This window comes from Trichechus manatus, unplaced genomic scaffold (genome assembly GCF_000243295.1).
Source record: "Trichechus manatus latirostris isolate Lorelei unplaced genomic scaffold, TriManLat1.0 scaffold00056, whole genome shotgun sequence".
In the NCBI taxonomy this organism is placed as follows: domain Eukaryota; kingdom Metazoa; phylum Chordata; class Mammalia; order Sirenia; family Trichechidae; genus Trichechus; species Trichechus manatus.
In genome coordinates this window covers 15,388,891-15,414,411 of record NW_004443992.1, presented here as the reverse complement: position 1 = coordinate 15,414,411, position 25,521 = coordinate 15,388,891, and the positions used below count along the sequence as shown (strand labels likewise).

At 38.8% G+C, this 25,521-nt stretch overlaps 1 protein-coding gene across 1 annotated transcript in view; it reads left to right on the top strand.

The window, feature by feature from the left end:
• The window catches only part of PLEKHM3 (pleckstrin homology domain containing M3), a 217,514-nt gene that overhangs the window by 80,463 nt on the left and 111,530 nt on the right, over window positions 1-25,521 (top strand). The window contains exon 4 of the mRNA XM_004378281.2: window positions 15,682-15,827. Coding sequence (XP_004378338.1) covers window positions 15,682-15,827 — 146 coding nt within the window. The remainder of the gene's footprint in view (window positions 1-15,681; window positions 15,828-25,521) is intronic.

Genomic DNA, 25,521 nt, shown 5'->3' with positions numbered 1-25,521 from the left:
CATGTAGAAATTTTTAAATGGTGTATTTTTGGCTATGTATATTTTCACCAAAAAAAAAAAGATCAAGAAGGGAGAGAGCTGACATCTTGTGGGGTTGTTAACCAATGTCATAAAACAATATGTGTATTGACTGTTTAATGAGAAACTATTTGTTCTGTAAACCTTCACCTGAAGTACAATAAAAAAAGAAAGGAAGAAAAAAGCAGACAATTCTGTAAGGTTAGAAATAAATAAATATAATCCCACCCATCAGAAAAAAAAAAGCGTATTAGTCCAAGAGACACAAAGGGCCACACAAACCAGAGACATCATTCTGAGACGAGAAGAACTAGATAGATGGTGCCCGGCTACCACCAATGACCACCCTGACAGGGAACACAACAGAAAGTCCCAGATGGAGCAGGAGATAAGTAGTGTGCAGAGCCCAAATTCTAGTAAGAAGACCAGACTTAATGGTCTGACTGAGACTGGAGTGACCCCGGAAGACATGGTCCCCGGACTGTCTTTTGGCCCAGAGCTAAAACCATCCCCGAGGCCAACTCCTCAGAGAAAGGTTAGACTGGACTCTGGGACATAAAGTGCTGGTTGTGAGTAGTGTGCTTCTTAGCTCAAGTAGATACATGAGACTAAATGGACAGCTCCTGTCCAGAGGCGAGAGGAAAAGGCAGAGAGGGTCAGGAGCTGCTTGAATGGACACGAGAAATCCAGGGTGGAAAGGAGGAATGTGCTGTCACACTATAGGGAGAGCAACTAGGGTTACATAGCAATGTGTGTATAAATTTTTGTATGAGAAACTGACTTGAATTGTAAACTTTCACTTAAAAGCACAATAAAAGAGAGAAACTCGTATGCTGCACGCTCTGCCAGATACATTGAGATATGCAAATAGGAATGAGGTGCAGATTGGGCTATTCAAAGACTTAATAGAACTCCTTCAAAAGGGTATAGATGGCTTAAAGGAGGTGGCAGAGAGTGAGCAGGAAATGGGACTGAGTGACAGGGGGTCACACCATCATGGTCACTGGCTTGGAGATTGATCGATACATTCCAGTCTCTGCTCATGTAAGGGAATCCTGTTCTAGAGAATTTGAAAGCTAAAAAGCTAAAGTATCCCCTTCCACCCACCTTTAAACTTTATACTTACATTTCCCACAAGATTAAGGAAATCTCTTTGGTGTTTACTACCATCTATCAGAAATACAGCTTGAATTTCTGTTGCGTGCTCATCATGTGGTAGGTGTTGTGGGAGATACAAGAGAAGTGTAACATATGCTCTGTAACTCCAGCGACTTTGTAGTCTGGTTGAGGACCTAAAACACCTACAAAGGGGAGAACGAGGGCACCCGTTTGGTAGGTAAGAGTGATCTTCAAGCCAGAAAAACCAAATTAAACATGAGCTGTTGTATGCCATCGAGTCAATTCCGACTCATAGCGACCCTATAGGACAGAGTAGAACTACCCCATAGGGTTTCCTAGGCTCTAAGTTTTTCGGACACAGACTGCCACATCTTTCTCCTGCAGAATCACTGGTGTGTTTGAACCTCTGACCTTTCAGTTAGCAGCCCGGCCAAGCACTTAACCACTGCGCCACCAGGGCTACTTAAAAGGCGCAAGTTAGACAATTAAAAGAAATTACAGTATTAAGAGAATACTGATGATTTCAATTTTGTTTACTGGGTCTAAAAGTAGAAAATAAGTATATGTCTGCAAACCAGAGTACTAGAAGCACTTAGAGTTGTGATTGTCAGTAATCTTTGATAAATAATGGAGAACAAGATGGAAGCCAGAGAAACAGCTAAATGTTCTAGTTTTCAAAATGGAGAAAAAGTAGATTTTGGTATTTGCATACCATAATGTAGATTATTGCCAATCTTTGGATGTGATTGTTATTTATATGGTTTCTGAGCATTTAGAAAATGAAGTTATGATCACCATAAGCCACCATGAGTAAACTCAAATTGCACCCATATTACTTCCATGTCCTTATTAGATGGGATCATTAGATAAAAATTAGGTCAGGTCCATGCTATATAGCAGTTCAGAAAGCATTTGGCAAAACTGTCAATACTGCCAAATTTGTGTTATCAGAGATTATAGTTATGTCATTTTGAGAACCATTGTCAAACAGCTTTACCAAAGGAATGTTGTCTAATGGATCCCTCTTAGCCTAGAAGGTTGTCAGTAAAGGTACACGATGACAATGAGAAGTAGCATAATTAAGAGCAAGGACTCTGGAGCCATACTGCCTAGGTTTTCAGATTTGCTATTCACTAGCTATGTGACCCTGGGCAAATTACTTAACCTGTCTGTGCTTCCATTTTCTCATTTATAAAATGGAGAAAATATTCACATCTACCTCATAAGATGGTTGTTGTTGTGTGTGCCATGAGAATAAAAATGAGTTAAAAGGGCTTAGAACAGTGCCTGGCACATGTTGTTGTTGTTAGATGCTGTCAAGTTGGTTCCGACTCATAGTGACCCCACACAACAGAAGGAAACATTGCCTGATCCTGCACCATCCTCACAATTGTTGTTATGCTTGAGCTCATTGTTGCAGCCACTGTGTCAGTCCATCTCATTGAGGGTCTTCCTCTTTTTTGCTGACCCTCTCCTTTACCAAGCATGATGTCCTTCTCTAAGAAATGTTCCCTCCTGATAACATGTCCAAAGTATGAGACATAATCTCGCCATCCTTGCTTCTAAGGAGCATTCTGGTTGTACTTCTTCCTATGTGCCTGGCACATAGGAAATTCTATGTAAGTGTTTGCTATTATTGTTATTTGCCCAGACAGGACAATAATTATCTGGATAAAAATATGGTAGGCATACTTACCAAATTTGTAGCTACTACAAAACTAGTCTGGACAATTAATATGTTGAATGACAGAATTGAGATTCTCAAAAGCAAGCTAAAGAAATGGACCAAAATAAACAAGATGAAATGTAATAGAGATAAACATATAGTGCTATAGTTACATTCAAGAAAGTTAACCACACAGATGGGAGATAGAGTAAACCTGACCCAATGGCAGCTCACGTGAACATACCAATGAGACAACCAGGAAGCCCGCATTTGTGCTGCTGTGGCTACATCAAAAGCATGCACAAGACAGGTCCAGAAAGAAGAGATGATATCCTCACTGCGTTCTGCCCTGGCCAGATCACACCTGGAAAATTTAGTTTTGGATGCTGCCCTTAAGAACAAACTGATCCACATGTATAGACGTGTGATAAGATAGTGAAGGGACTAAAAAACATGTCATGCAAGTGTCACCTAGAACAAGGAGGGCACAAGCATTATCTCCACAGATTTGAAGGCTGTCTCTTAGAAGAAGAAATAGACTTATTCTGTATAATTCCATTGGACCAACATAGCAGAACTGCCCAGAGTGGAATGGGTTTCCCTTTTTTAAGAAGTCTCAGTGACCATAGGTGAAAATAAGTGGAGTGGCCAGAGTCCTTGCCAGTGAGACTGGAAAAACTGGAATTTTGACCTGAAGGCAAGTCATAACTTATCTGAGCTACAGTTTCCTCATCTGTAAGATGAAGGGGTTTATTCATTTAGCCCTTCTGCAAGTGTTTATTGCAGCCCTTCTGTGTGCTAAGCACTATGCTTAAAACATAAGTGAAAGCTTAATGCACAGTGAAGAAGCCAATCTACCATGTGTCCTCACTTAGAACACTATAGTATAGAAGCCAGACAATTAAATAAGTAATGATAACAGAGGGTTGAATTTGAAGGTCTTTACATTTCCTTCCAACTCTTTGAACTCTGTCTAGGATATTTTAGTGGGAATGAGCTTGCTCTATGTGGTCCCTTTTAAGTCTTGTTCTGTGATTCTTAAAAGATTTAAAGAAGATTAGAGAAAATGGGATTACTGTGGTCCTCCATTTGTGTTGTTATATTGATAGATGCCGTCAAGTTGTTTCCAACTCATAGTGACCCTAGGTACAACAGAATGAAACAATGTCGGGTCCTGCGCCATCCTCATAATCGTTGTTATCCTTGAGCCCACTGTTGCAGCCACTGTGTCAGTCCATCTTGTTGAGGGTCTTCCTCTTTTTTGCTGACTCTCTACTTTACCAAGCATGATACCCTTCTCCAGGGACTGATCCCTCCTGATAACATGTCCAAAGTATGTGAGATGAAGTCTTGCCATCTTTGCTTCTAAGGAACGTTCTGGCTGTACTTTTTCCAAAACAAATTTGTTCATTCTTCTTGTTCGTCCTGCATTTTAATCTCATCATTTAATAAGTAATATCTTTTTCCTTACAGGATGACAACATAAACCAGTAGAAATGCCACTTTACTAAGAAGACAGGAGATGGGAATCCTTTTCCTGGCTCTGATGTCTGTCATTGGATAAATACTTTTTACCCCTTTTTTTGCAGTATAAGTTTCTAGGTCCTACTCCAGGAAATCATTTTAAATAAAAATAAATGTACAAAAGAAAATGAATAAACACTGAAATAGTAATGTGAGTCTATGGAATAAGAAGAATGTTATATAATTGGGTTTTAAACTATCCCATATCCTAAAATTCAGAGAGAGCTGATCGCTTACGTAAGTAGGCAGTTTGATTTTATAGGATATAAATTTGCTTTTTTGATTTATTCCTGGTATTCTTATCATAGAAGTCACATGTTGGTCTTTGATATATTTCAGAAGAATAAAATCATTTTGAATTTCAGAAGATACGGATCTTTTGATAGACCTTCCTGAACTTCATAGGCCATAGCTGTGCTGTCTTTTTTTTTTAAGTTCATTTCTCCTAGTCTTTGTTGCTATACTTTGGTCTGGAAAGTTCTTGTCCCTTTTTGTAACTTCCTTTTGGGTTACCATTATTTTCATCATTTGTTCATTTCCGGCTAAACTTCTAAAGAAAATGTTAATGTACCCCTAGACTCTACATTGGGTAAATGGTTTCTGTTTACTGATCTTTGATTAGGAAGGAAATTTGTCTACGTGCAGTTTTAGGATAGACCAATGATTAAGAGCTTGGCTGCTAAGCAGTTCAAATCCACCAGCCGCTCCTTGGAAACCCTATGGGGCAGTTCTACTCTGTCCTATAGGGTTGCTATGAGTCGGAATCAACTCAACAGCAACGGGTTGGTTGGTTGGTAGTGTAAGTCAAGATTCTCTGTAATTTCTAGCTAAATTCCTTGAAAAATATTAAGCTTTTCATGGGCTGTTAAGGGTAAGAATTACTTGAGAGGTTTTCTAAAATCCATTATGCTGCCTGTTATGGATTGAATTATGTTCCCCAAAAATATATGTTGTGAATCCTAACCTCTATGCCTGTGATTATACTTCCGTTTTGGAACGGGTTGTCTTTATTACGTTGATGAGGCAGGATTAGTGTAGGGTGTATCCTGAGTCAGTCTCTTTAGAGTTATAAAAGAGATTAAACAAGCAAGCAGAGGAGAGATGGGCTAAGATAGATGCCAAGACACATAGAGATCTCCTAGAAACCAGGAAGGAGAAGCTGAAGAGACAAGGACCTTCCTCCAGAGCTTACAGAGAGAGAAAGCCTTCCCCTAAAGCCGGCACTCTGAATTTAGACTTCTAGCCTCCTAAACTGTAAGAAAATAAATTTCTGTTTGTTAAAGCCATCCACTTGTGGTATTTCTGTTATAGCAGCACTAGATAACTAAGACACTGCCTAAAGGCAGAAACATACTTAGGTGAAAAACTTGCAATTTTTAAATACATCTCCAAGCAAGAAAATCTAGTAGTAGCCCATTTATTTCTTGCATTAATTTGTTCATTTAATCATTCATTCATTCAACAAACATGGGCCATGTTTTGGGAGGGGAGGTAAACAAAAAGCCAATTTTAACAGCAGAAAATATGACTGCACGCAAGTTTTTATACCTTGAAATATGTTGTTGTTGTGTGCCGCTGAGTTGATCCCAACTCATAGCGACCCTATAGGACAGAGTAGACTGCCCCATAGGGTTTCCTAGGTTGTAATCTTTATGGGAGCAGATTGCCAGATCTTTTCCTCCCAAAGAGGGGCTGCTGGGTTCGAACTGCCAACCTTTCAGTTAGCAGCTGAGCACTTAACCATTGCACCAGCCAGGCTCCTTCCTTTGAAATATGTTAACACAAAAATGTTTTAATTGGATTACATTAATAAAAATAAAGAGCAAGAACTGCCTTTGCTTATTTCAGATGAGAGATGGAGTAGGCCGGCAGCCAATGTTTGAACATGTTAGTTATGGTTCTATATTGTGCTTTTTTGACAACTTCTGGGTGTGAAAAATCCTTTACACATTTAAAGACTTCCTTTCAAGCATTTTTTGACCACCCTCCCCCTGCCCCATCCCCCAGTAGAACTGAACATATTCCCTTCATAACTCCCTCCCCTGACTCTCATAGCCTCCCGTCATGGGCCTATGACTTTGTGTCCCTTTTTTTAGGGCAGGGCCCCAGCACCAGTGTCTCTCAGAGTGTAGTTGGAAGATCATTTTTGTCAGAATCATGGCGGTGAGGTGAGGCAGGCTGGCCGGACTCTTTCTCAGACCCGTCGAAGTCAGAATCTCTGGAACAGGGCCTGGAAATTTTTTTAACAAACTTTCCTGTTGGTTTAAATGCATACAAAGTTTGAGGAACCACCAGCCTAGCCCATAGAATGTTCTTAGTGAGTGACTCAAGACAGTCTTCAGTTTTCTCTAGCCTATATAAGCACATTTCTTTAAACTGTTTCTCAGTCTTCACCAATAAAGATGTTCTTCTAAAGCCCCTGACTTTTAGAGAACAGATGAAATAAGAGACACATGATTTGGTGGCTGGGAGGCATCCAGACTCAGTGGGATAAGTAATAAATTAGGAGCACAGGAGTAGTGTCTTTTGTTTATACTCCTGCCACTGATTTATTATACAGCCTCCAGCCAGCCTTTTCACAGCCTTGAGGGTCAACATTTTCAAGATTATAACTTAAGGGAAGATTAAACTAACTTGACTATGTACTGGAGTCCCTAGGTGGTACAAACATTTACCAGGTAATAAGCTGGACTACTAACTGAAAGGTTGGAGGTTCAAGTCCACCCAGAGGTGCCTCAGAACAAAGACTTGGCAGTCTGCTTCAGAAACTTCAGCCATTGAAAACCCTGTGGAGCACAGTTTACAGTTTTACTGTGACACATATGGAGTTGTCATGAGTCGGAGTTGAATCAACAGCAACTGGTTGGTTGGTTGTTTGACTGTGTAACAATTCAAATGTTATAAAATATTGGCTGAACCAGATGTGCTGTATCTTAATTTAGTAATAATGCATATCACTGCACTGTGTTTTTTTCTCAGAAAATATGATGAGGTTCCTTAATTGCTCTCTGGGATGAGGAAAAGTCTTATTGTGACCTAACAATGGATGGAATACCTTTAGGGAAATGATGTTTTTCATCCATTGTTAGGATGAGGAATTTTAACTGAATAAAAGGTACCCAGTATTGCCAATGGTTTCCTTGATCCTAACTTTAACGTATGACGTGGCTAAAAGATTAGCTTCAGAAGTGGTCACTAACACATGTTTTTAAAGACAGAAAAGCTTGGAAAGAAGGCCAAAGAAAAGGATAAAGGAAAAAAAGGAAGAAAGTAGACCCAGGCAGTCTGTAAATCTTAGAGAACATAAAGAATTTGGTTTGGGGTGAAAACCAAGAAATTCAAGTATGGATTTAAAAGAAGCAGATGAAAGCGATCTTTTTCAGTTTGAGACTGTTCTTAGTACTACTCAGATCCACTCTCATGATTTTAATTTTATCAAATTGTTGTCATTACTGAAATAACTCAAGTAGAAATTACTCTAAGAGATGCTGTCAGGGTTTTTACTGAGGTTTTAGCAAAGAGGAGGAAAGGTTGTGTTTTAAGATACTGTAAAGTTCAAAGAGATGAGACTCTCACAAAATATAGGGAAAGAGACACAGGCGTTAAGAATGGGGAGTGACATGAGAAAAAAGTCAGAGGGGACCCTGATGGGACACTGCATGTGACAGAAGCTACAGACTAGATGAGGCTGATGTAAGAAGCAACTTCTAAATCCAAACTGGAAGGAAACATTACAAGTTCTAGAAACAGTAAGGAAGACAGGTTGCTCTCTGGGTAAACAAAAAATATCATCTGAATTCCTAAGCCAGTAAGAGGTACTGACCTATTGAAGCAATCATAATAGAGATGTAACTGGGGAATCGCAAAAAGAGAGTTAAAAACAAACAAACAAAAAAACCAAACCCATTGCCGTCGAGTTGATTTCCAACTTATAGCAACCCTATAGGACCGAGTAGAATTGCCCCATAGGGTTTCCAAGGAGCAGCTGGTGGATTTGAACTGCTGACCTTTTGGTTAGCAGCCAAGCTCTTAACCACTGCACCACCAGGGCTCCAAAAGAGTTAGTGGTGGTTTAATGTTAAAATCATTGTACGAAGAACATAGTTGGGACACACATTGGATTCCATGTGATGCAAAAGGTTCAGAGCAGAACTGGACTACGGTGAGGCACTTTGGGCACAAAATTTAAGGGAGCATCAAAAAAAAAAAAACCTCAGTAATCAAGATAAATAATTTTTTTTCTATTGCTCTCTTTTTTATTGTTGTGCATTAAGTGAAAGTTTACAATTCAAGTTAGTCTCTCATATAAAAATTTATACATACATTGTTTTGTGACCCTAATTGCTCTCCCTATACTGTGACAGCACACTCTTTTCTTTCCATCCTGGATTTCCCATGTCCATTCAGCCAGCTCGTGACCCTGTCTGCCTTCTCATCTCACCTCTGGACAGGAGCTGCCCATTTAGTCTCATGTATCTACTTGAGCTAAGAAGCACACTCTTCATGAGTATCATTTTATGTCCCATAGTCCAGTCTAATCTTTTTCTGAAGAGTTGGCCTTGGGAATGATTTTAGTTTTGGGCTAACAGAGAGTCCAGGGGCCATGTCTTCCTGGGTCCTTCCAGTCTAAATCAAACCATTAAGTCTGGTCTTTTTACTAGAATTTGAGTTCTGCAACCCACTTTTCTCCTGCTCCTTCAGGGACTCTCTGTTGTGTTCCCTGTCAAGGCGGTCATTGTGGTAGCTGGGCACCATCTAGTTCCTCTGGTCTCAGGCTGATGAAGTTTCTGGTTTATGTGGCCCTTTCTGTCTCTCAGACTAATACTTTCCTTTTGTCCATGGTGTTCTTCATTCTCCTTTACTCCAGGTGGATTGGGACCAACTGATGCATCTTAGATGGCTGCTCAGTAGCTTTTAAGACCCCAGATCCCACTCACCAAAGTGGGAAGATAAATAATATTTTAATTTAATATTTTTTTATCAAACAGTGCAAAAATTCTTGAGGAATAAAATGTCAAAAATTTAAATAAAGACAATCAGTAGTATAGGTTTTTCCATTAGCCTCAGATTCCAATATGGCTTGATACCATTTAGAAGAACATTTCAGTAAGACAGTTTATTTAATAAGACATCTTCCCCAAGGCTGTCAGTGTGTAAGTACTAAGTAGCTCAGCCCAGCATTTGCCTTGTTACAAGGATGGTAAGGTTGACCTCCCTGCCTTATTTGGGTTTGCAGAGGTACCACATGGGGAATCCAATCTTGGTAGCAATGTGTAAGACAGAACTGATAGTAGATAGGAGGTAAACTGTGACAAAGGAGCATTCATCTCACTACCAGCAGCTTTCATGTCTGAAATAATCAGCTTAGCTGGGCCGTTTTGGTTTCTGCAGTTATTTTTCAAGTAAGAGTTATTGGTGGGCAAGTATTTCAACAAAAGCCCCAACTTGGAGCAGATGTTACTAGCAGGTAGTCTAGCAGATAGTGGTGCAATGTGGACAGGCCTCTCTTTCATTGTCATTCTTTACCCTAAACTAGCCGAGCATATTGAATCATTTTCTTTAGATAAGAAAGTAGAGTTGATGAAAGGGCTTTCCTTCTCCCTATAATAGATGGCACATCCATGTCTCACAGAAGAAAGTGATTAAGTAGGGTCAGTATACGGGTCTCTTAGTTCGCCCACTTGGCTTTGTGCTGTCACAAAGGTTTTCAGTAGTGGCAATATTGACATTTGGGGTTGGATGATTCTTTGTTGGGGGGGGTTGTCCTGTGCACTCTAGCACTTTTAGCAGCATCCTTCGTCTCTACCCATAGATGCCAGTAGCTCCCCTCCCCCTGCTCCCTGCCCTATTGTAACAACCAAAAATGTCTCCAGACGTTACAAACCCCTGGTTGGTAGCCACTGTGCTATCAAGAAACAAGACCTACCAACTATGTCATCTTTTCCTCACCTCTTTATAAAGTAATAAATGTCTTCTACTGAAATGCATGTTGATTGGAGCAGTGGTTAAACACTCAGCTGCTATCTGAAAGATTGGCGGTTCGAACCCACCAGCCACTCCATGTGTGAGAGATGTGGCAGTCCGCTTCCGTAAAGATTACAGCCTTGGAAACCCTATGGGGCAGTTCTACTCTTGTCGTATAGGGTTGCTGTGAGTCAGAATCGACTCAACAGCAACGTTATTTTTTTTTTAACGGTTTGTAATCTAAGAGCTCTACATCTTAGATTTAAATAAAAATAGTAGGTTATAGAAATAGGAACCTCATCAACCATAATTGAATATCAGATGCTTTCAGTTACAAGTCAACTGAAAATCCAATTCAAACTGATTCATACAGTAAAGGGAAATTATTCTCATGTAGCTGAGTTTTAGGCATCAGTTCATTCGGTAGCTCAAATTTTTGGAACTCTATTTTTTTTTACTTAATGCCCCAAACAAACTTAACATTTTCTTGCCTAAACCACCTTCTTTTAACTGATAGATTTCTCATATAATGATCACCTAGGCTCAAAGCGTTATGGGCATCTTTGATGGTGCCCTTCCCTTCCCATGCTCTCCATATCCAAACGTTTGCATTTTGTCTCTGTAGTATCTTCTCTTTTTCCCTTCCTACTTCCAAACCCACTGCCTAATCAAGCTTAAACTCGTTCAGTAACTTATCATCTAGTTCTCTCCCCCTTTGTTTTTTTCTTGCTAGTTAGTCTTTCCCAAGCCCAGATTACTGCTCTGCTTCCAACAACTCTAGCTGTTCTTGATTAGTAAGGACTCTTCACCCTGAGCATTCAGGATTCTGACGTTCTGGCCTTGCCTTATTGTTCCAAGCTCTTTTCCCAACACCCGTCTAGATACACTGAGCTTCAGACAACTAGACTACTTGATGTTTTCCAAATATTCTCCCATTTTTCTGACTTAAGCCTTTTCCCACACTCCTCTTTCAAAACCTGTCTTCTTCAAGACCCAGCTCAAACGCTCCCATGTCCACACAGCCTTCCTTGACCTCCACAGTTAGTTGTGTTTGCTTCCTCCTTTGCTCATCTTTTGTTATCTTCTGCTTTCTACCTTATGTATTTTTGTTCTTGTTCCCCTTCCCCTCATTCACAGGTAATGCTAACACTCATGAGGTCCTAGGCTGAGTTTATCAATGAACCAAATTATGTTCTTTTTGTATAAATTAATTAATATTTTTTGTCCATCTCATGTTGTCATTCACAAGGAGATAGTTTTTTAATATCATCCACAGGGAGATAGCTACATGGAAATTCACCTTTATAATAGGTTGGCATTGCTCTTAAAGTTATTAGCCTGTGCCTTTTACTAGCTGTGCAACCTTGGACAAAATGACTCTATCATCCTCTGCTTTAATTTCTTCATCTGTAAAATGGGGGTAATATCCACCTCATAGAACTGACATGAGGATTAAATGAATTAATATATATATATATAAAGTGCTTAGAACAGTGCCTGACATATAGTAAGCACTATGCAAGTGTTTGTTTATCCATTTTCCTATTATTTCCATTTTAAAATAGCTTACCATTTTCTTGAAAGTCTTTGGGGAAATAACAGACAGACCCAGAAGTAAATGAGAAAGTCCAGTTATAGACTGTTAAAAGGAAAACAAGGATGAGAAAAAAAAAATTTTTAGACTGATTTAAATATACTAGATGCTGAATTTATAACATTTCATCATTAAACTTTTTGTAGCTTACACTACTATAAATGCTGGTATTGAAGCATCTTATTGTAAGAAAAATTAGAAGTTACTCAACAGCTCAAATCATGTCTTTGCAAGTGAAAATCTGTGTCACAGATCATTAAATTTATAACTCAAGATAGATATTTGGTAGATAGAAAAGCAGTCAGACTCTCTAGAATGGTGCACATGTTTACTTACTTGCCTCAGCAAAAATCAAGATTTATTGCCTTTCAAGATAAATTTTGACTAAATATTGACTTTATGTTCTCAATTATTGTTTATTCAAAAGACCAATAAATCTTGACACTTCTCAACTTGAGTTGGAATCTACTAGTAGTTACTAATTTATTTCACACCATTTGTGATCTTACTAACAACATTCCAGGAAATTAAACAAACAAGAATTATAGAGTTTAGCAAGAGTATAAAAAGTCTTTGCATTTTCAATAGGCAGTAATTACCTTACATGCAATTTTCATATTATTTCTTACTTAAATATAATACTTGTAACACTGCTAATACAACATAGACCATAGAAGTCAAAGCTGACTTAGCTGTTTAAAAATCCAGTGCAAAAAAGAAAAAAAAAAACAAAAACAAAAACAAAAACTTACCCAATAGCTTATAGGATATCTTTAAATTTTAAACCAATTTGTATTCAAATTGGATTTTTTTTTTTTTTTTACAGAAGCCTTGCTTTGATTGCCTTAGTTCTGCAAGTTATTGGAGTAATATATGATGCCTCTGTCTTGGACAGTTGGCATCTGTTAGTCTCAGTCTCATCTGTCTGTCTGCCTGTCTCTGTCTCTAGATATGTCTTGAACACTCACTTTGTGCCAGGTACAGTGCTAATACTTTACAAGCATAACATTTGCCGTATTACTGTGTTGAAAGGTAAATTCTTTGTTTAGGTACATTCATTTTTGTCCAAGAGGAGTCCTTTACTTTTGTTATATTCTTAAGGACATAGCTCTCCTAGCAATAACTGCAGTACATTCTACAAGTGCTAGCTTACATTGTCATGAATGTGTGTCGGCCAAAGTAGAAACCATTTCCTCCCGAGTGTTACTTGTGCTTTTTAATGTGTGTCAGCCCTTTGTGCAGCAGAACTTTATGAGTCAAAGTTTTGGGCAACAATGAGTGACAGTTTCTCATATATAATCTCTCACCATATGTAGATGAAAATAAAATGAAGCTGTCCAGAAAAAAATTCTTTTGTGATGAACAGAAATGAATTTCAGCATAGCTTTGGACACAACCAGTCAGTACATTTCAGGATTGTATTTGACTGTGTCTGTTCTCTTCCATCCATGAAGTTTTCATCACTTGAGAAGAGAATTCACTATCAAGGTACTTAAAGCCTTATGGATAAAATTATTTTGAAGAGTTATAGTCTTGAGCGAGCCCATAAACTAAACAAAGGGGTTATCAGCAGCTTACCCTACTGTTCACAGTAGCAATTATAGGTGGTATACAATTCATTTTTCTTGATTTCCCCTTTTGATCCTTTAGTTTCAATGAGATGTTTCTGAATCCTGTTTGCCTTGTTATAGACAAAATGTGTACTCAGTGACATTTGTTTTCATGTGCCTGATTCTTCATCCAAATATTTAATGTGTTAATTGATTTTATGACTAAGTCGATGTCTCCTACATTATCAATCACTGCCTTATCCCAAAGATGTAGATAGAGTAACTTGGATGCTTATTTCTCAGTAGATATTCTCAATATCTCTCACCCCTTGCCCGCTTCCCACAACAATTACGTAGGTAGAATTCTGTAGCCTCAGTCTCACCCATGTTAACCCTCGTTTACGTCTCAGCCCCACCCCCTCCAGCAGTGGAGGATACAGATCTGAGGCCCACGTTTGCTTTGACTCTCCTTCCTTTAGTGGATACCAAAGCTACATTGCAAAAATGCTTGCTTCCCTGTGTCCAAAAGTTTAAATGCTGTGCCTATCTTTGTGCTAACTCCAGGCTCAATAAACAGAACTTTCAGTTGTATACCAAATGTGACACCTTGTTTTAAAAAGTATATGTTCAATACTTAACTAATCAATGAGCCAATGGTTATAGACTATAAGCTAGGAAAGCTAAGTTCTTTACGACTTTGTTTCCTAATTCTTATCAAGTAGCAAGTCATTTCTGTTTTTCTTCATTTTGGAAAATCTGGATCTCAAGAGCCTATGATCAAAGCCCAGGCCTCCAAGCAACATTTTGCACAGTCAGTGCTTACCACAGCTCACTGTCTCCTGCCAGGACACTGGAAGGAGGAAGGAAGAGGAGGAGAGGGCTCTTCCCTGCTCCTATGGATCTCTCCCTACACCATGCAGAGACGGTGGAACTCGCCAGCTTTTCTTTTTTCTTTTCTTATTTTTCCTCATTTTTACAGAGCAAATGAAAATACATCCTATCTCTTTTTGTCACTTTTATAGGAGCACCTTTTCTTCTTTCTTTTCATTTGCCCCTTTTCTTTTCTTAAAATGTGTCTACCTTCCAAATACAAAATACTGGATTTAGCAAATTAGGTAAAAGCTTAATTTAAGAGATGGAAAAGGAAGACATGACTGATCCACACTTAGAAAGCATGAGTCTGGCTTCTTAGTGAGAGAAATTCAGTGGGATCCAGCCATGGTTCTCGTCACTTCCGTATTAGGGCTCATGAATTTTCCAATTGCTGACCAGAGGAAGGAGGGCCAAAGCTGGTAGCCATGCAGTAGAGAGAAGGTGGTTGGCTCCTCATCAAGATCTCAGCTTTAATAACAGCACATTGCAGCCAACTGAGCTAACTAAGTACACTTTTTAGAAGAAAGACCGTGCCTTTGTGGAGAATTATGCCAAAATTTCTGCTTCAGCCCCCAGCAACAGATTCTTTTGGGTGTCTTTAGTGAAAAGCACTTGGGAAATAGATTGTACATGCAGCAAATAGGATTTTGGTTAAATGGTGACATTTGTTTCCAAAAGTATATCAGAGCATGTGTTCATTAAAGACCTGAAGTAGGGTGGGAAGCAATAAAAAAAAAGGCCAGTGGGTTCTCTTGTGTGATAGGTTTTTGTTCCTATGAATTGAATACATTCTCTGAAAAGTTCCGAAAAGAGACTGGGAAGAATGTATTTGCTTTGATCCAACATGTGGAGTGTTCCCTGCTACAAGTGCCTTTTAATTTAGAAGCACTGTTGAAAAGTCTGTTTGAAAGTACATAAAAATATAATATGTAAATAAGTTCTAATTAGTTATTCCAATTAATTATTTTTTCTCTGTACTTTGCAGCTCTATTTTCTGCCCATAATGTAGCCTGTCAGGCTCCAGCTTTGGTTCCTTCCAAAAAATGTGTTTTTGTAACAGTCATTAGTAAGAAAACACATTTTTTCTCTTGTTGAAAACCTCGCAATGATAAAGTGAAATCCCAGATTGTGTATCTTTACAGAGAATTGTTTCAGGCATTTTTAGCCCATGATTTGCTAGTATGATATTAAAGAAGGAAATCTTGCAGTTAATTGAAAGAACAGGTGTTTCCTTCTTCCAATAAATGGCACTGTTGGTTTTTAGAAAATGAATGTACACCAGACTTTTGTTTAACTTGAAGGTTGAATAGCCTTGCTTGGTGGTGTTAAAATTACAGCAACAATCATAGACTCTTTTCTCTTGCCTTGAACAGGTTGCCAGCGATCCATAGGCCTTTCCAATGGGAAAGCTAAGGTGTGCAATTACAGTGGGTGGTACTACTGTGGCAGCTGCCATGTGGACGACAATTTTCTTATCCCGGCACGCATAGTCCACAACTGGGACACTTCAAAATATAAGGTAGGTACAAAAATTGAGTTTACTTAATAATTGCAACTCAGGTGTTCGTGTGTTGTCAGGTGGATTATAAAGAATGGTATAACACAGTTTGAAGCAAACATGATTAGGTTGTCTCATAAAAGCTACAAGATCATATCTAATACTTCTTAAATATCATCTCATGGTTTAAAGTCTTCTTAATTATGATTCTAATTAATTTCCTATTTAAAAATAATAGATAGCAGTTTTGATTTCTAGGCCTTGATCATTAACTGTAGGTAGTAAGAATTCTGATAGAGAAGTTTCTTTTGTTATTTTTCGATTAGATACTATCTCCAACATCACAATACTATGGGAGGATAAAAATGGGTAAATAATGTATGCCTAAGTGTGCTAGTGATCTTTGAAAGAGAGGAATTATGTAATCTAAGGTATTTATTATAGTAGAGTAGCACTCCTACTCATGTGAAAGTCAGCCTTCTAGTGAATCCAGCCCTTTGGAACTGGAACCTTGAGAAAAGCTATGAAGACTTCTGGGCAGGGACCCACAACCAGGGAACAGTGCACTGAGCTGCTCTCAGGCCTTCAGTGGGACTCTTGTTTATAAGATAAGGGAGTAAATGAGAAGCATAGGTACTTACTTAACAGCTTTGCAAAGTAACTGCTACCAGCCAAGGCGGACATCCAAGAATTACAAAAGGCAGACTGGGTAGCTATAAAAACACAAGTCAATGAAAGAGAAGAAGATTGAGCATTGGGGCATTCCAACTTAATAAGGCAGAGAGAAAAGGAGAAACCAGCAAAGGAGACCAAGAAGGAGTGGCCAGTGGGATAGAAGGAAATTAGATGTCCGACAAGCCAAGTGAAGAAAGATTTTCCAGATCAGTTGTGACAGATGCTGATAGGTCAAATAAGATGAGGACTGAAAACTGACCATTAGATTTCATAGTTTAGAGGTAATTAGTGACCTTAATGAGAGCAGCTTGAATGGAGTGAAATGAGAGACAAGAAGAGATAACTCTTTTGAGAAGTTTTGCTATAAAAGGAAGGAGAGAAATGGAGAATAACTGGAGGGGAAGTAAGGTCAAGTTAGGTTTGATTTTTTTTTTTTTTTAATGGAAGAAATAACAGCATGTTTTCTATGCTGATAGGAGAAGTCCAGGAGAGAGGGGACAATTGCTAAATGATGTGGTTGGGTAGGTGAGAGGGATGGGATCTTGTAGATAGTTGGAGGGTTGGGCTTTTCTTGGAGCATGGAGTAAGAGGAAAGGCAGAGTGTATGGACACAGGTATAAGTAGGTAAGTAGTTGTGATGGGAGTTTATGGATGTTCTCTTCTGTTCAGTTCAGTAGTTTTCATCATTTTTATCTTAGCATCTGTGATCCTAAAGAGATTAGAAACCTAGCCCAAGTCAGTCTGGGGAGTACCTTTACCTCTTCATGGAGAAAATAAGGGTCATTCTGCCAACCCATCTATAAACTTGTCTACACCCACACTCATTCTCACTGTTTGCTTTCCAGCTGCAGAAAAAACATCACTCTTCTCATGAAAGGTTTATTCCTTCTACCTCTTCTCATGATCTTAACTCCTCTCTTCTCCATCAGAGCTTTGCCAAATCTAGTTGACTCTTGTCAGTTCTTATTCTACTGGACTTTGGGATACAGTATTTGACCAGGTAGATCTGACTGTTCTTGAAATCTCCTACCTTGACTTTGATGACACAATCCCTAATTCCCATCTTACTTCAAACTCTTCCTTCTCAATCACTTTTCTCCGATTCCTTGTCCTGCCTATACCTTTAATACTGGGATTCCCTAAGGTTCATACTTTAGCTTCCTTTTCCCATTTTATACTTTCTGTTGGATTATGTCCCTCCCTGCTATGATTTTAACTACCAGGACTCATATGCAGATGATTCCCACTTTTATCTCCACCTTCAGTTTTGTTGCTGAAATCCGGAGATCTATCTATTAAATTTGCCTGATGGGCACCTCAACTTTAGTTTTCAGCCAGTGCTCTTCAAGATATGTGGATTGTTGTTTGTTGCCATCAAGTCTATTCTGACTCATGGCGACCCCATGCGTGCAGAGTAGAACTACTTTATAGGGTTTTCAAGGCTGTGACTTTTCAGAAGCAGATTGCCAGGCCTGTCTTCCGAGGTGCCTCTGGGTGGGTTCAAACCGCCAACTGTTTGGCTAATAGTTGAGCACTTAACCATTTGTGCCACCCAAGGACTCCTGTGGATTGGCTAGTATATTGTATAATGTTTCTGCCCTTGCATAAACAAGGTAGAAGAATTTGGCAAATCCAGGAATCTAACCCCCACTGGAGTGCACTCTAGGCTTATGATGCTGATATGGTCCTGTGTCCTGCCACATAACAGAGAATTCTGTTTCCTGATCTGACTAGAAATCTTGCCCTTTCTGATTGGTATAATACTTCAAAAAAATCCTCATCTTATTTTGGGTAAGTTTTTTACCCTCTCTTAGGCTCAGTTTTTTCAGCTTTAGAAAGGTGATAATAATAGTGCTCTCTTATTAAGTTTGCTGTTTGCTTAAATGAATGAATGATCCACAGAAAGCTTCTGGCACAGTGTCTGGCACATAATAAGCACTCAATTAAGGACAGGTCTTGCTATGATTGTATACAAGATAAATGCAAATCCATTAGTCTGACATATAAGGTCTTTTTTGATCTCTGCCTGCCTTTCTGAGGAGCCCTGGTGGTGCAGTGGTTAAGCTCGCAGCTGCTAATTGAAAGGTTGGTGGTTTGAACCCACTAGCAGCTCCACAGGAGAAAGATGTGGTAATCTGCTTCCATAAAGATTACAACCTTGGAAACCCTATGGAGCAGTTCAACTCTGTCCTATAGGGTCACTATGAGTTGGAATCAACTAAATGGCAATAGGACGGCCAGACAGCCTGCCTGTCTAGCCCCTTCAGCCACTAACCTTCATTAAGACCGCGCTCCTTCCTATTCCTTAGTCATGCAATGCTATTTCACACCTCTTGCCTTCCTCTTGCCCTTACTCAATATGGCAAATCCTAAAACTCAGCTTAACCCTCATTTCCTCTCCTGATTCTTTCCTTCCCCTCTACCAGGCAGAGGTATCCTCTCCTCTGTGTCTTGTACTTGACACTCGGAATATAGGCTATAAATATATTTGTCATGTGTGTTAAAAAACCTATTTAGAAGGAAAGAACGCTCACTGAGTTTGTTTTAGATAGTTTGGATGCATCTGCTTGGGTTTTAACAGCTAGAAGCAGTGCATAGAGAGCAAGCGAGTGAGGCTGCCCAGCCCAGCCTTGTGATCTTGGGGAGAGTTTGAGCTGATGGGACCTGCCAGCAGACTACATGCCAATTAGTGGAGCTAAAGCAGAAAAGGTGACACCAAATGAGGAAAATGAAAAAAATCAGGCATGGTTTATTAAGACATAAAAGGGAGGAGAGATCCAGTTCTGTTTGCAATGAGTTCTGAGAGCCACTGAAACCATCAATTTAGCTATCACTGGCACTTGTAATCTTTCTATAAAGCAGACATGTTATTGTGGTGGTCATTCAAGTAACAAGGTTTGATTGTGAGAGGAGAGGTAACTGACTGATGATTTTAGGTACACTCACTTTATACATGTGGCACATGAGGAAAACCTCCTTTGTCAGGCCATTCCCTCCTAAGTTCTCAGTGGAACAGGAACGATTTTTAAAGGCAGGAATAGAGCTGGTCGATTTAATCTGGATCATCTCTCACTGGCATTAAGTAACTATTCCATTTAGTCCAGTGTCTGTCTGTCTTTGCTCAGACACTAGGATTTAACTTAGTGCTTCTAATTGTGAGAACCAGTTCAGAACTATCAGTTTCCAAGACCAGACATCATTCTATTAGATCTGTCTGCTGACCTTAATAGCAAGTACGTGACTGGCCTGAATATCCATTTAAAAGAGTGAAAAAATGGTTTTGCAGAGCAGAATGAAATCTGTCCTCTTAACATTTCCTTGTCTGCCTGCTGGAGTAATAATAATCCTAATTATTTTTAAAGCAGGATTTCATCTCTTTTCCGGTGTACATCTTGCAGATTGAATTGAGCTCCAGGATTACCCAGATGCTAAACCCTATCCTCAAATTCTATAGCCATTTTCTAATGAAATTCTCTTTGAAGAGAGCTTTCCCCTTACCCTCATTCAAAAATTCAAGATGACAAAGAAGTGGTGGGGAAATCAAACTTAGCCTCAGTTCTTCCTAAATAGTTCCCTTTGGCTGTGCTTTCATTATTATTATTGTTTTTTTTTTTTTTTTTGGTGTCCTAGGCTGAATCACATTCCATTTAGCTGGGGGTTTTCCATGTTACACAAACCATTTCCTATCTCCACATCTTGAGAGGCATTCAAGGCAAGCTCTGTTGCCCTTGCATAGCTGGAAAATAGCTAGCTAATGGGGAAAACCACTTGATCAGAGTCATTTGGAGATTTTGATAACAAATCCTAATTAAACTTAAGTTCTTCTGATTCTTTGTCCATTAGCCCACAGTGCTTGTTTTAACAGGAACAAGAAGTATTATGGTCAAGGTCAATTTTATTAAGACTTTGGCCATGATTTTTCACAACAGGAATGAGAAAAAATACTAAAGAAGTATTATACCAAAGTGATGAGTGGTTATGTTACTGTTGGTAGGATTTTGGGTAATTTTTTTTTCTCTTGATCTTTTTATTCTCTAAATTTTCAGTAATGTGATTATAATACTTTTATAATTTTATAAATGTTTTAACATTCTGGGAAAATATATTTATTACATATATGTCTTAATGTTACTATTGTAATCATGGAGAGAATATTGTGTTTTGGATTTAATAGGTAAAAATTATAAATCACTTATCTGATTTGTGAGAGACTATGGCATCCTGCATTTTAGAATGGTTATCTTCTTGGGAATCAAATCATCTTTTTATTTTATTTGCCACTTGGCTCTATATATTCTATTTAAGAAAACAGGTATCAGAGATTAACCTTTTCTTAATTACAAATATATAATTCTTCATGTCTTATAATTATAAATATCAATGATTTTCCGTCCTGTGATAGATAACTTCAAGGTTTCATGTGGTGTGGGAAGCTGTTTTTCCCTAAAGAAGTTGCATTGTACTGCTATACTTTTATTTTATTCTTTTTTGAATATGATGTACTTTCACAGAATTTAAGATTCAAAAAGTATAAAAGGACAAACATACAGAGATAATCTCCCTTGCACCCCTTTCTCCCACCTACCCTATTCTCCTTCCCACAGGCAACCAAATTACTCTTTTCTTGGGTATCCTTCCAGAGATATTTTATAGCGTGTGTTTTTAAATACAAAAATGGTAATAGCCACATAAACCAGAAACTTCATTAGCCTGAGACCAGAAGAACTAGATGATGCCTGGCTACCACCAATGACCGCCCTGAGAGGGAACACAACAGAGAGTCCCAGATGGAGCAGGAAAAAGGTGGGGTGCAGAACTCAAATTCTAGTAAAAAAGACCAGACCTAATGGTCTGACTGAAACTGGAGGAAGCCTGGAAAGCATGGCCCCCGGATTCTCTATCAGCCCAGAACTAAAACAATTTCTGAGGCCAACTCTTCAGACAAAGATTGGACTGGAATGTGGGACATAAAATGATACTTGTGAAGAGTGTACTTCTTAGCTCAAGTAGATACATGAGATTAAATGGGCAGCTTCTGTGCAGAGGTGAGATGAGAAGGCAGAGAGGGTCAGGAGCTGGTTGAATGGACATGGGAAAGCAGGGATGGAAAGGAGGAGTGTGCTGTCACAGTATAGGGAGAACAATTAGGGTCACATATCAATGGATGTATAAACTTTTGTATAAGAGACTAACTTGAAATGTAAACTTTTGCTTAAACTACAACAATAAACAAACAAACAAAAATGGTAATAGGTGCTACATTCCCGTGCTTGAAGAGCTTTCCATTTAGAGCATGAGACTCTTCTTTGGGCTTTCTTTTTTTTCTTAATAGCCACTCTGTATTCCATCATGAATCGTATATATGTGTGTGTGTGTGTGTACTTGAGTATATATTTACAGCCTATATTCAAGTACACACACACACACACACACACACACACACACACACACACACACATATATATATATACACAACATATATATATGATTCATGATGGAATACAGAGTGGCTATTTAAAAACATACAAAAAACTGAACAAATCTGTCATGGAAGAAGTACAGCCAGAAAGCTCTTTAGAGACAAGGATGGTGAGACTTTGTCTCATGGACTTTGGACATGTTATCAGGAGGGACCAGTCGCTGGAGAAGGGGATCATTCTTGGTAAAGTAGAGGATCAGAAAAAGAGGAAGACCCTCAATAAAATAGATTGACACAGTGGCTGCAACAATGAGCTCAAACATAGCAACAATTGTGAGAATGGCACAAGACCGGGGAATGTTTCATTCTGTTGTACATAAATAAGGTTGCTATGAGTTGGAATTGACTCAACAGCACCTAACAACAACATATATATATGTATACATGCACTCACATATATGTACATATATATATATCATACAGAATAATTTAACTAGTCCTTTTTTTATGGACTATATTTTTTCCAACCTTTTGGTATTATAGACAGTGATTTAATGAATAACTTTAAACATCATTTTGAATAGAAATTCTTTCATTCATGAATGAGAATATTGGTAGATAACTTTCTAAATATGGGTATGTACATTTGTGAGTTTGATGCATATTGCCAAATTGCCTTCAGTTGGGGCTGTCACTGTGCTTTTGTGTTGTATCTTCTTGCAGGCTCCTTTCTTCCCTTATGCTGGGTTATCAGCTGTCACTTCTGTTGTCATCGTGTTGCCTCTAAGCTGCCCTTCCTCTTTTCTACTTTATTGACTCTAATATGTTCTGAACTTAGAAACAAATAACCAAACAATTAGAACTGTGTTTAAATAAGAATGTGTGGTTCAAACTCATGGCCACAGCACTGTAAATTATGTATTCGTTCATTCAGCAAGTATTTACTGAGCACTTATTGTGCTCACCGTTCTAGTTGCTGAGGACATAGTCCCTGCTCTCTGAACTTTCTTATTCTAGTAGGCGGTGGGAGGAAAGACAGTAAATAATACACAAATAAGGACTCTTAGATAAATGAAGTGTTGCTGGATTTTAGTTTTTGTTTTAGAGTTAAAATCAACCTGCCAGTACACTGCCTAATTTTATTGGTAAGTTAGTCTCCATTTGTAGCCCACTTAAGAGCAACAGCTGCTAACCAGTTCAAATCCACCAGCTGCTTCTTGGAAACCCTACAGGGCAGTACTACTCTGTCCTGTGTGGGTCGCTATGAGTTGGAACCGACTTGATGGCAGTGTGTTTGTTTTTGTTTATGTTCTACTTAAGGAAACCTGGTGGCACAGTGGTTAAGCACTTGGCTGCTAACTGAAAGGTGTGCAGTTCAAACTCACCAGCTGCTCTGCAGGAGAAAGATGTGGCAGTCTGCTTCCGTGAAGATTACAGCCTTAGAATCCCTATGGGGCAGTTCTACTCTGTCCTATAGGGTTGCTATGAGTTGCAGTCAGCTCAGTGACAGTGGGTTTAATGGGTGTTCTGTTTAACTGAGGGAGAGGGGAGAGAAGAAGTAGAGATCACCTCTTTTAAAGACTGAAGAGCAGATAATTCATGGTAGAGTAATTAAAAAATAAAAGAATTGTGAATATAAAGAATGCTAAAAAAAACCAGGATGGGTTATCTGCAGATTGAGTTCTAGCTCCAGTTCTGCCATGAAATGTTCATGGATAGCTAATACTTCTCCAGGCTCAATTTTCTCTTCTATTAAATGTAGGTCGTTGATTAATTCAGTGTTTATCAAAGTGTATTCCATGGAGCATTAGTAAGTTCCATGTGTGTTAATAGGTGTTAACTCAAAAAGAAAGCTCCATAGGAGGGCCACAGCTAGGCCAGCTTTATGAGAATTAAAAAGGCCCTCTCCGGGAGAATGCAGTTGCGAGTGTGCAGCTTGGCAAGAGGATGGAGCAAAAAGAGGAAAAATGGAAGATGCCCCTTCCTACAGCCGGTGAGCAGGGCCCAGCCTGGGCTTCAGCTCCCACTTACATTCCCCCGTCTCCACCCCTGTACATCCTGCACAACACTATGAACAGCTGTCCTGTCTATCATCAAATAGGTTCAGGAAGTGGGTCGGTTAAGCAGGCTTTCTTTAGTACAAGACTTCGCAGAGCTTTCATATGCTAACAGGCTGCACTTTGAATCACCGAAAGAAAAATGTGGGATGTAGCATATTATTTGCTGGACCTCAGAACCCATTTCTCATAGAGTATTTTTTTATTTTTTTATTTTTGTAGGACTAGTATGCCTTGAGACACAGGTGGAGAAAAACTGAACTAGATTATCTTTATGAATCCTTATCATTCTAAGATTATGTTCTCATCTCTTTTATTCTGACATATTTTTCTCCTTTAACAATAAAAATAAGGTTATGGTACAAACCTTCACTACTACCACCACTACCATATCATCTCCAAATTGCTGTCTATGGTTAAACATGCCCTTTGCTCCATTACTTTATTACTCCGGGCTGTTTTTGTGGCAGAACATACCAGAATACCATTGCAGGATCTGTCTCTCAGAATTACATAAGCCTGAACATTTGAGAATGTTGTTTCTACGAGGTACCTGCCACCAGCATAACAAAGGATGTGTTATGTTCAGATCTACATGAACAATGCTTAACGTTCAAATCAAATGACAAAGATGTTTATTTATAAATATATGGGTATATAGCAGATTAGTTTGTAGCTAATTATAACCCAATTGTGCTGTATCTGTATCTCCTCCTGTGTGTGAGGTATGGGGAAGACCCGTTTCTACCTGTACGTCCTCCTTCTCACTTCTCCCCAGTCATATAGACTGGAGGGGTGTGAAGAAGAATCAGTCCATAAGCTTCAAAAGACCCACAATCACAGAGTAGAGTTCTCATAGTTTAAACTATTTTGTTTATAAGCTACAAATGCTATGGAAAGAAATTAGTTTACCTACTTACCAGTTGCCATCAAGTCAGTTCCAACTCATGGTAGCCCACCGTGTGTCAGAATAGAACTGTGCTTCATAGGGTTTTCAATGGCCTATTTTTTTGAAGTAGATCACCAGGCCTTTCTTCCAAGGTGCCTCTGAGTGGAGTCACACCACCAACCTTTTGGTTAGCTGCCAAGCGTGTTAACCATTTGCACCACTGTTATATACTTAAGCCCTCATTAATAAATATTTAATAAAATAGTAATAAGTCAATAGACTTGAGAAATGAACCACTGAACCCTTAAAAATTGATTCTAATGTGAGAGGAGTGGGATCATGGAGAAGAGTACAAGCCAAAACCATTCTTTTTTTCAAAAACAAAAGGAGTCTTGTTTCATCTCTCTGCACCTGACTATGAGCTGGGTTTTCATATACATCCGAAACAGTGCTCAGACTTTTCATAATTTGGTTGGCAAGAAGTAGGACGGTAGCTCTTTTTTATTTCATAAAAATCTGCTTATATGCTGTTCTTATGAACAGCTTTTTTTTTTTTTTTATTGTACTTCAGGTGAAGGTTTACAAAACACATAGTTTCTCATGAAACAGTAGTACACGTATTGTTTTATGACGTTGATTAACAACCCCATGACATGTCAACCCTCTCCCTTCTCG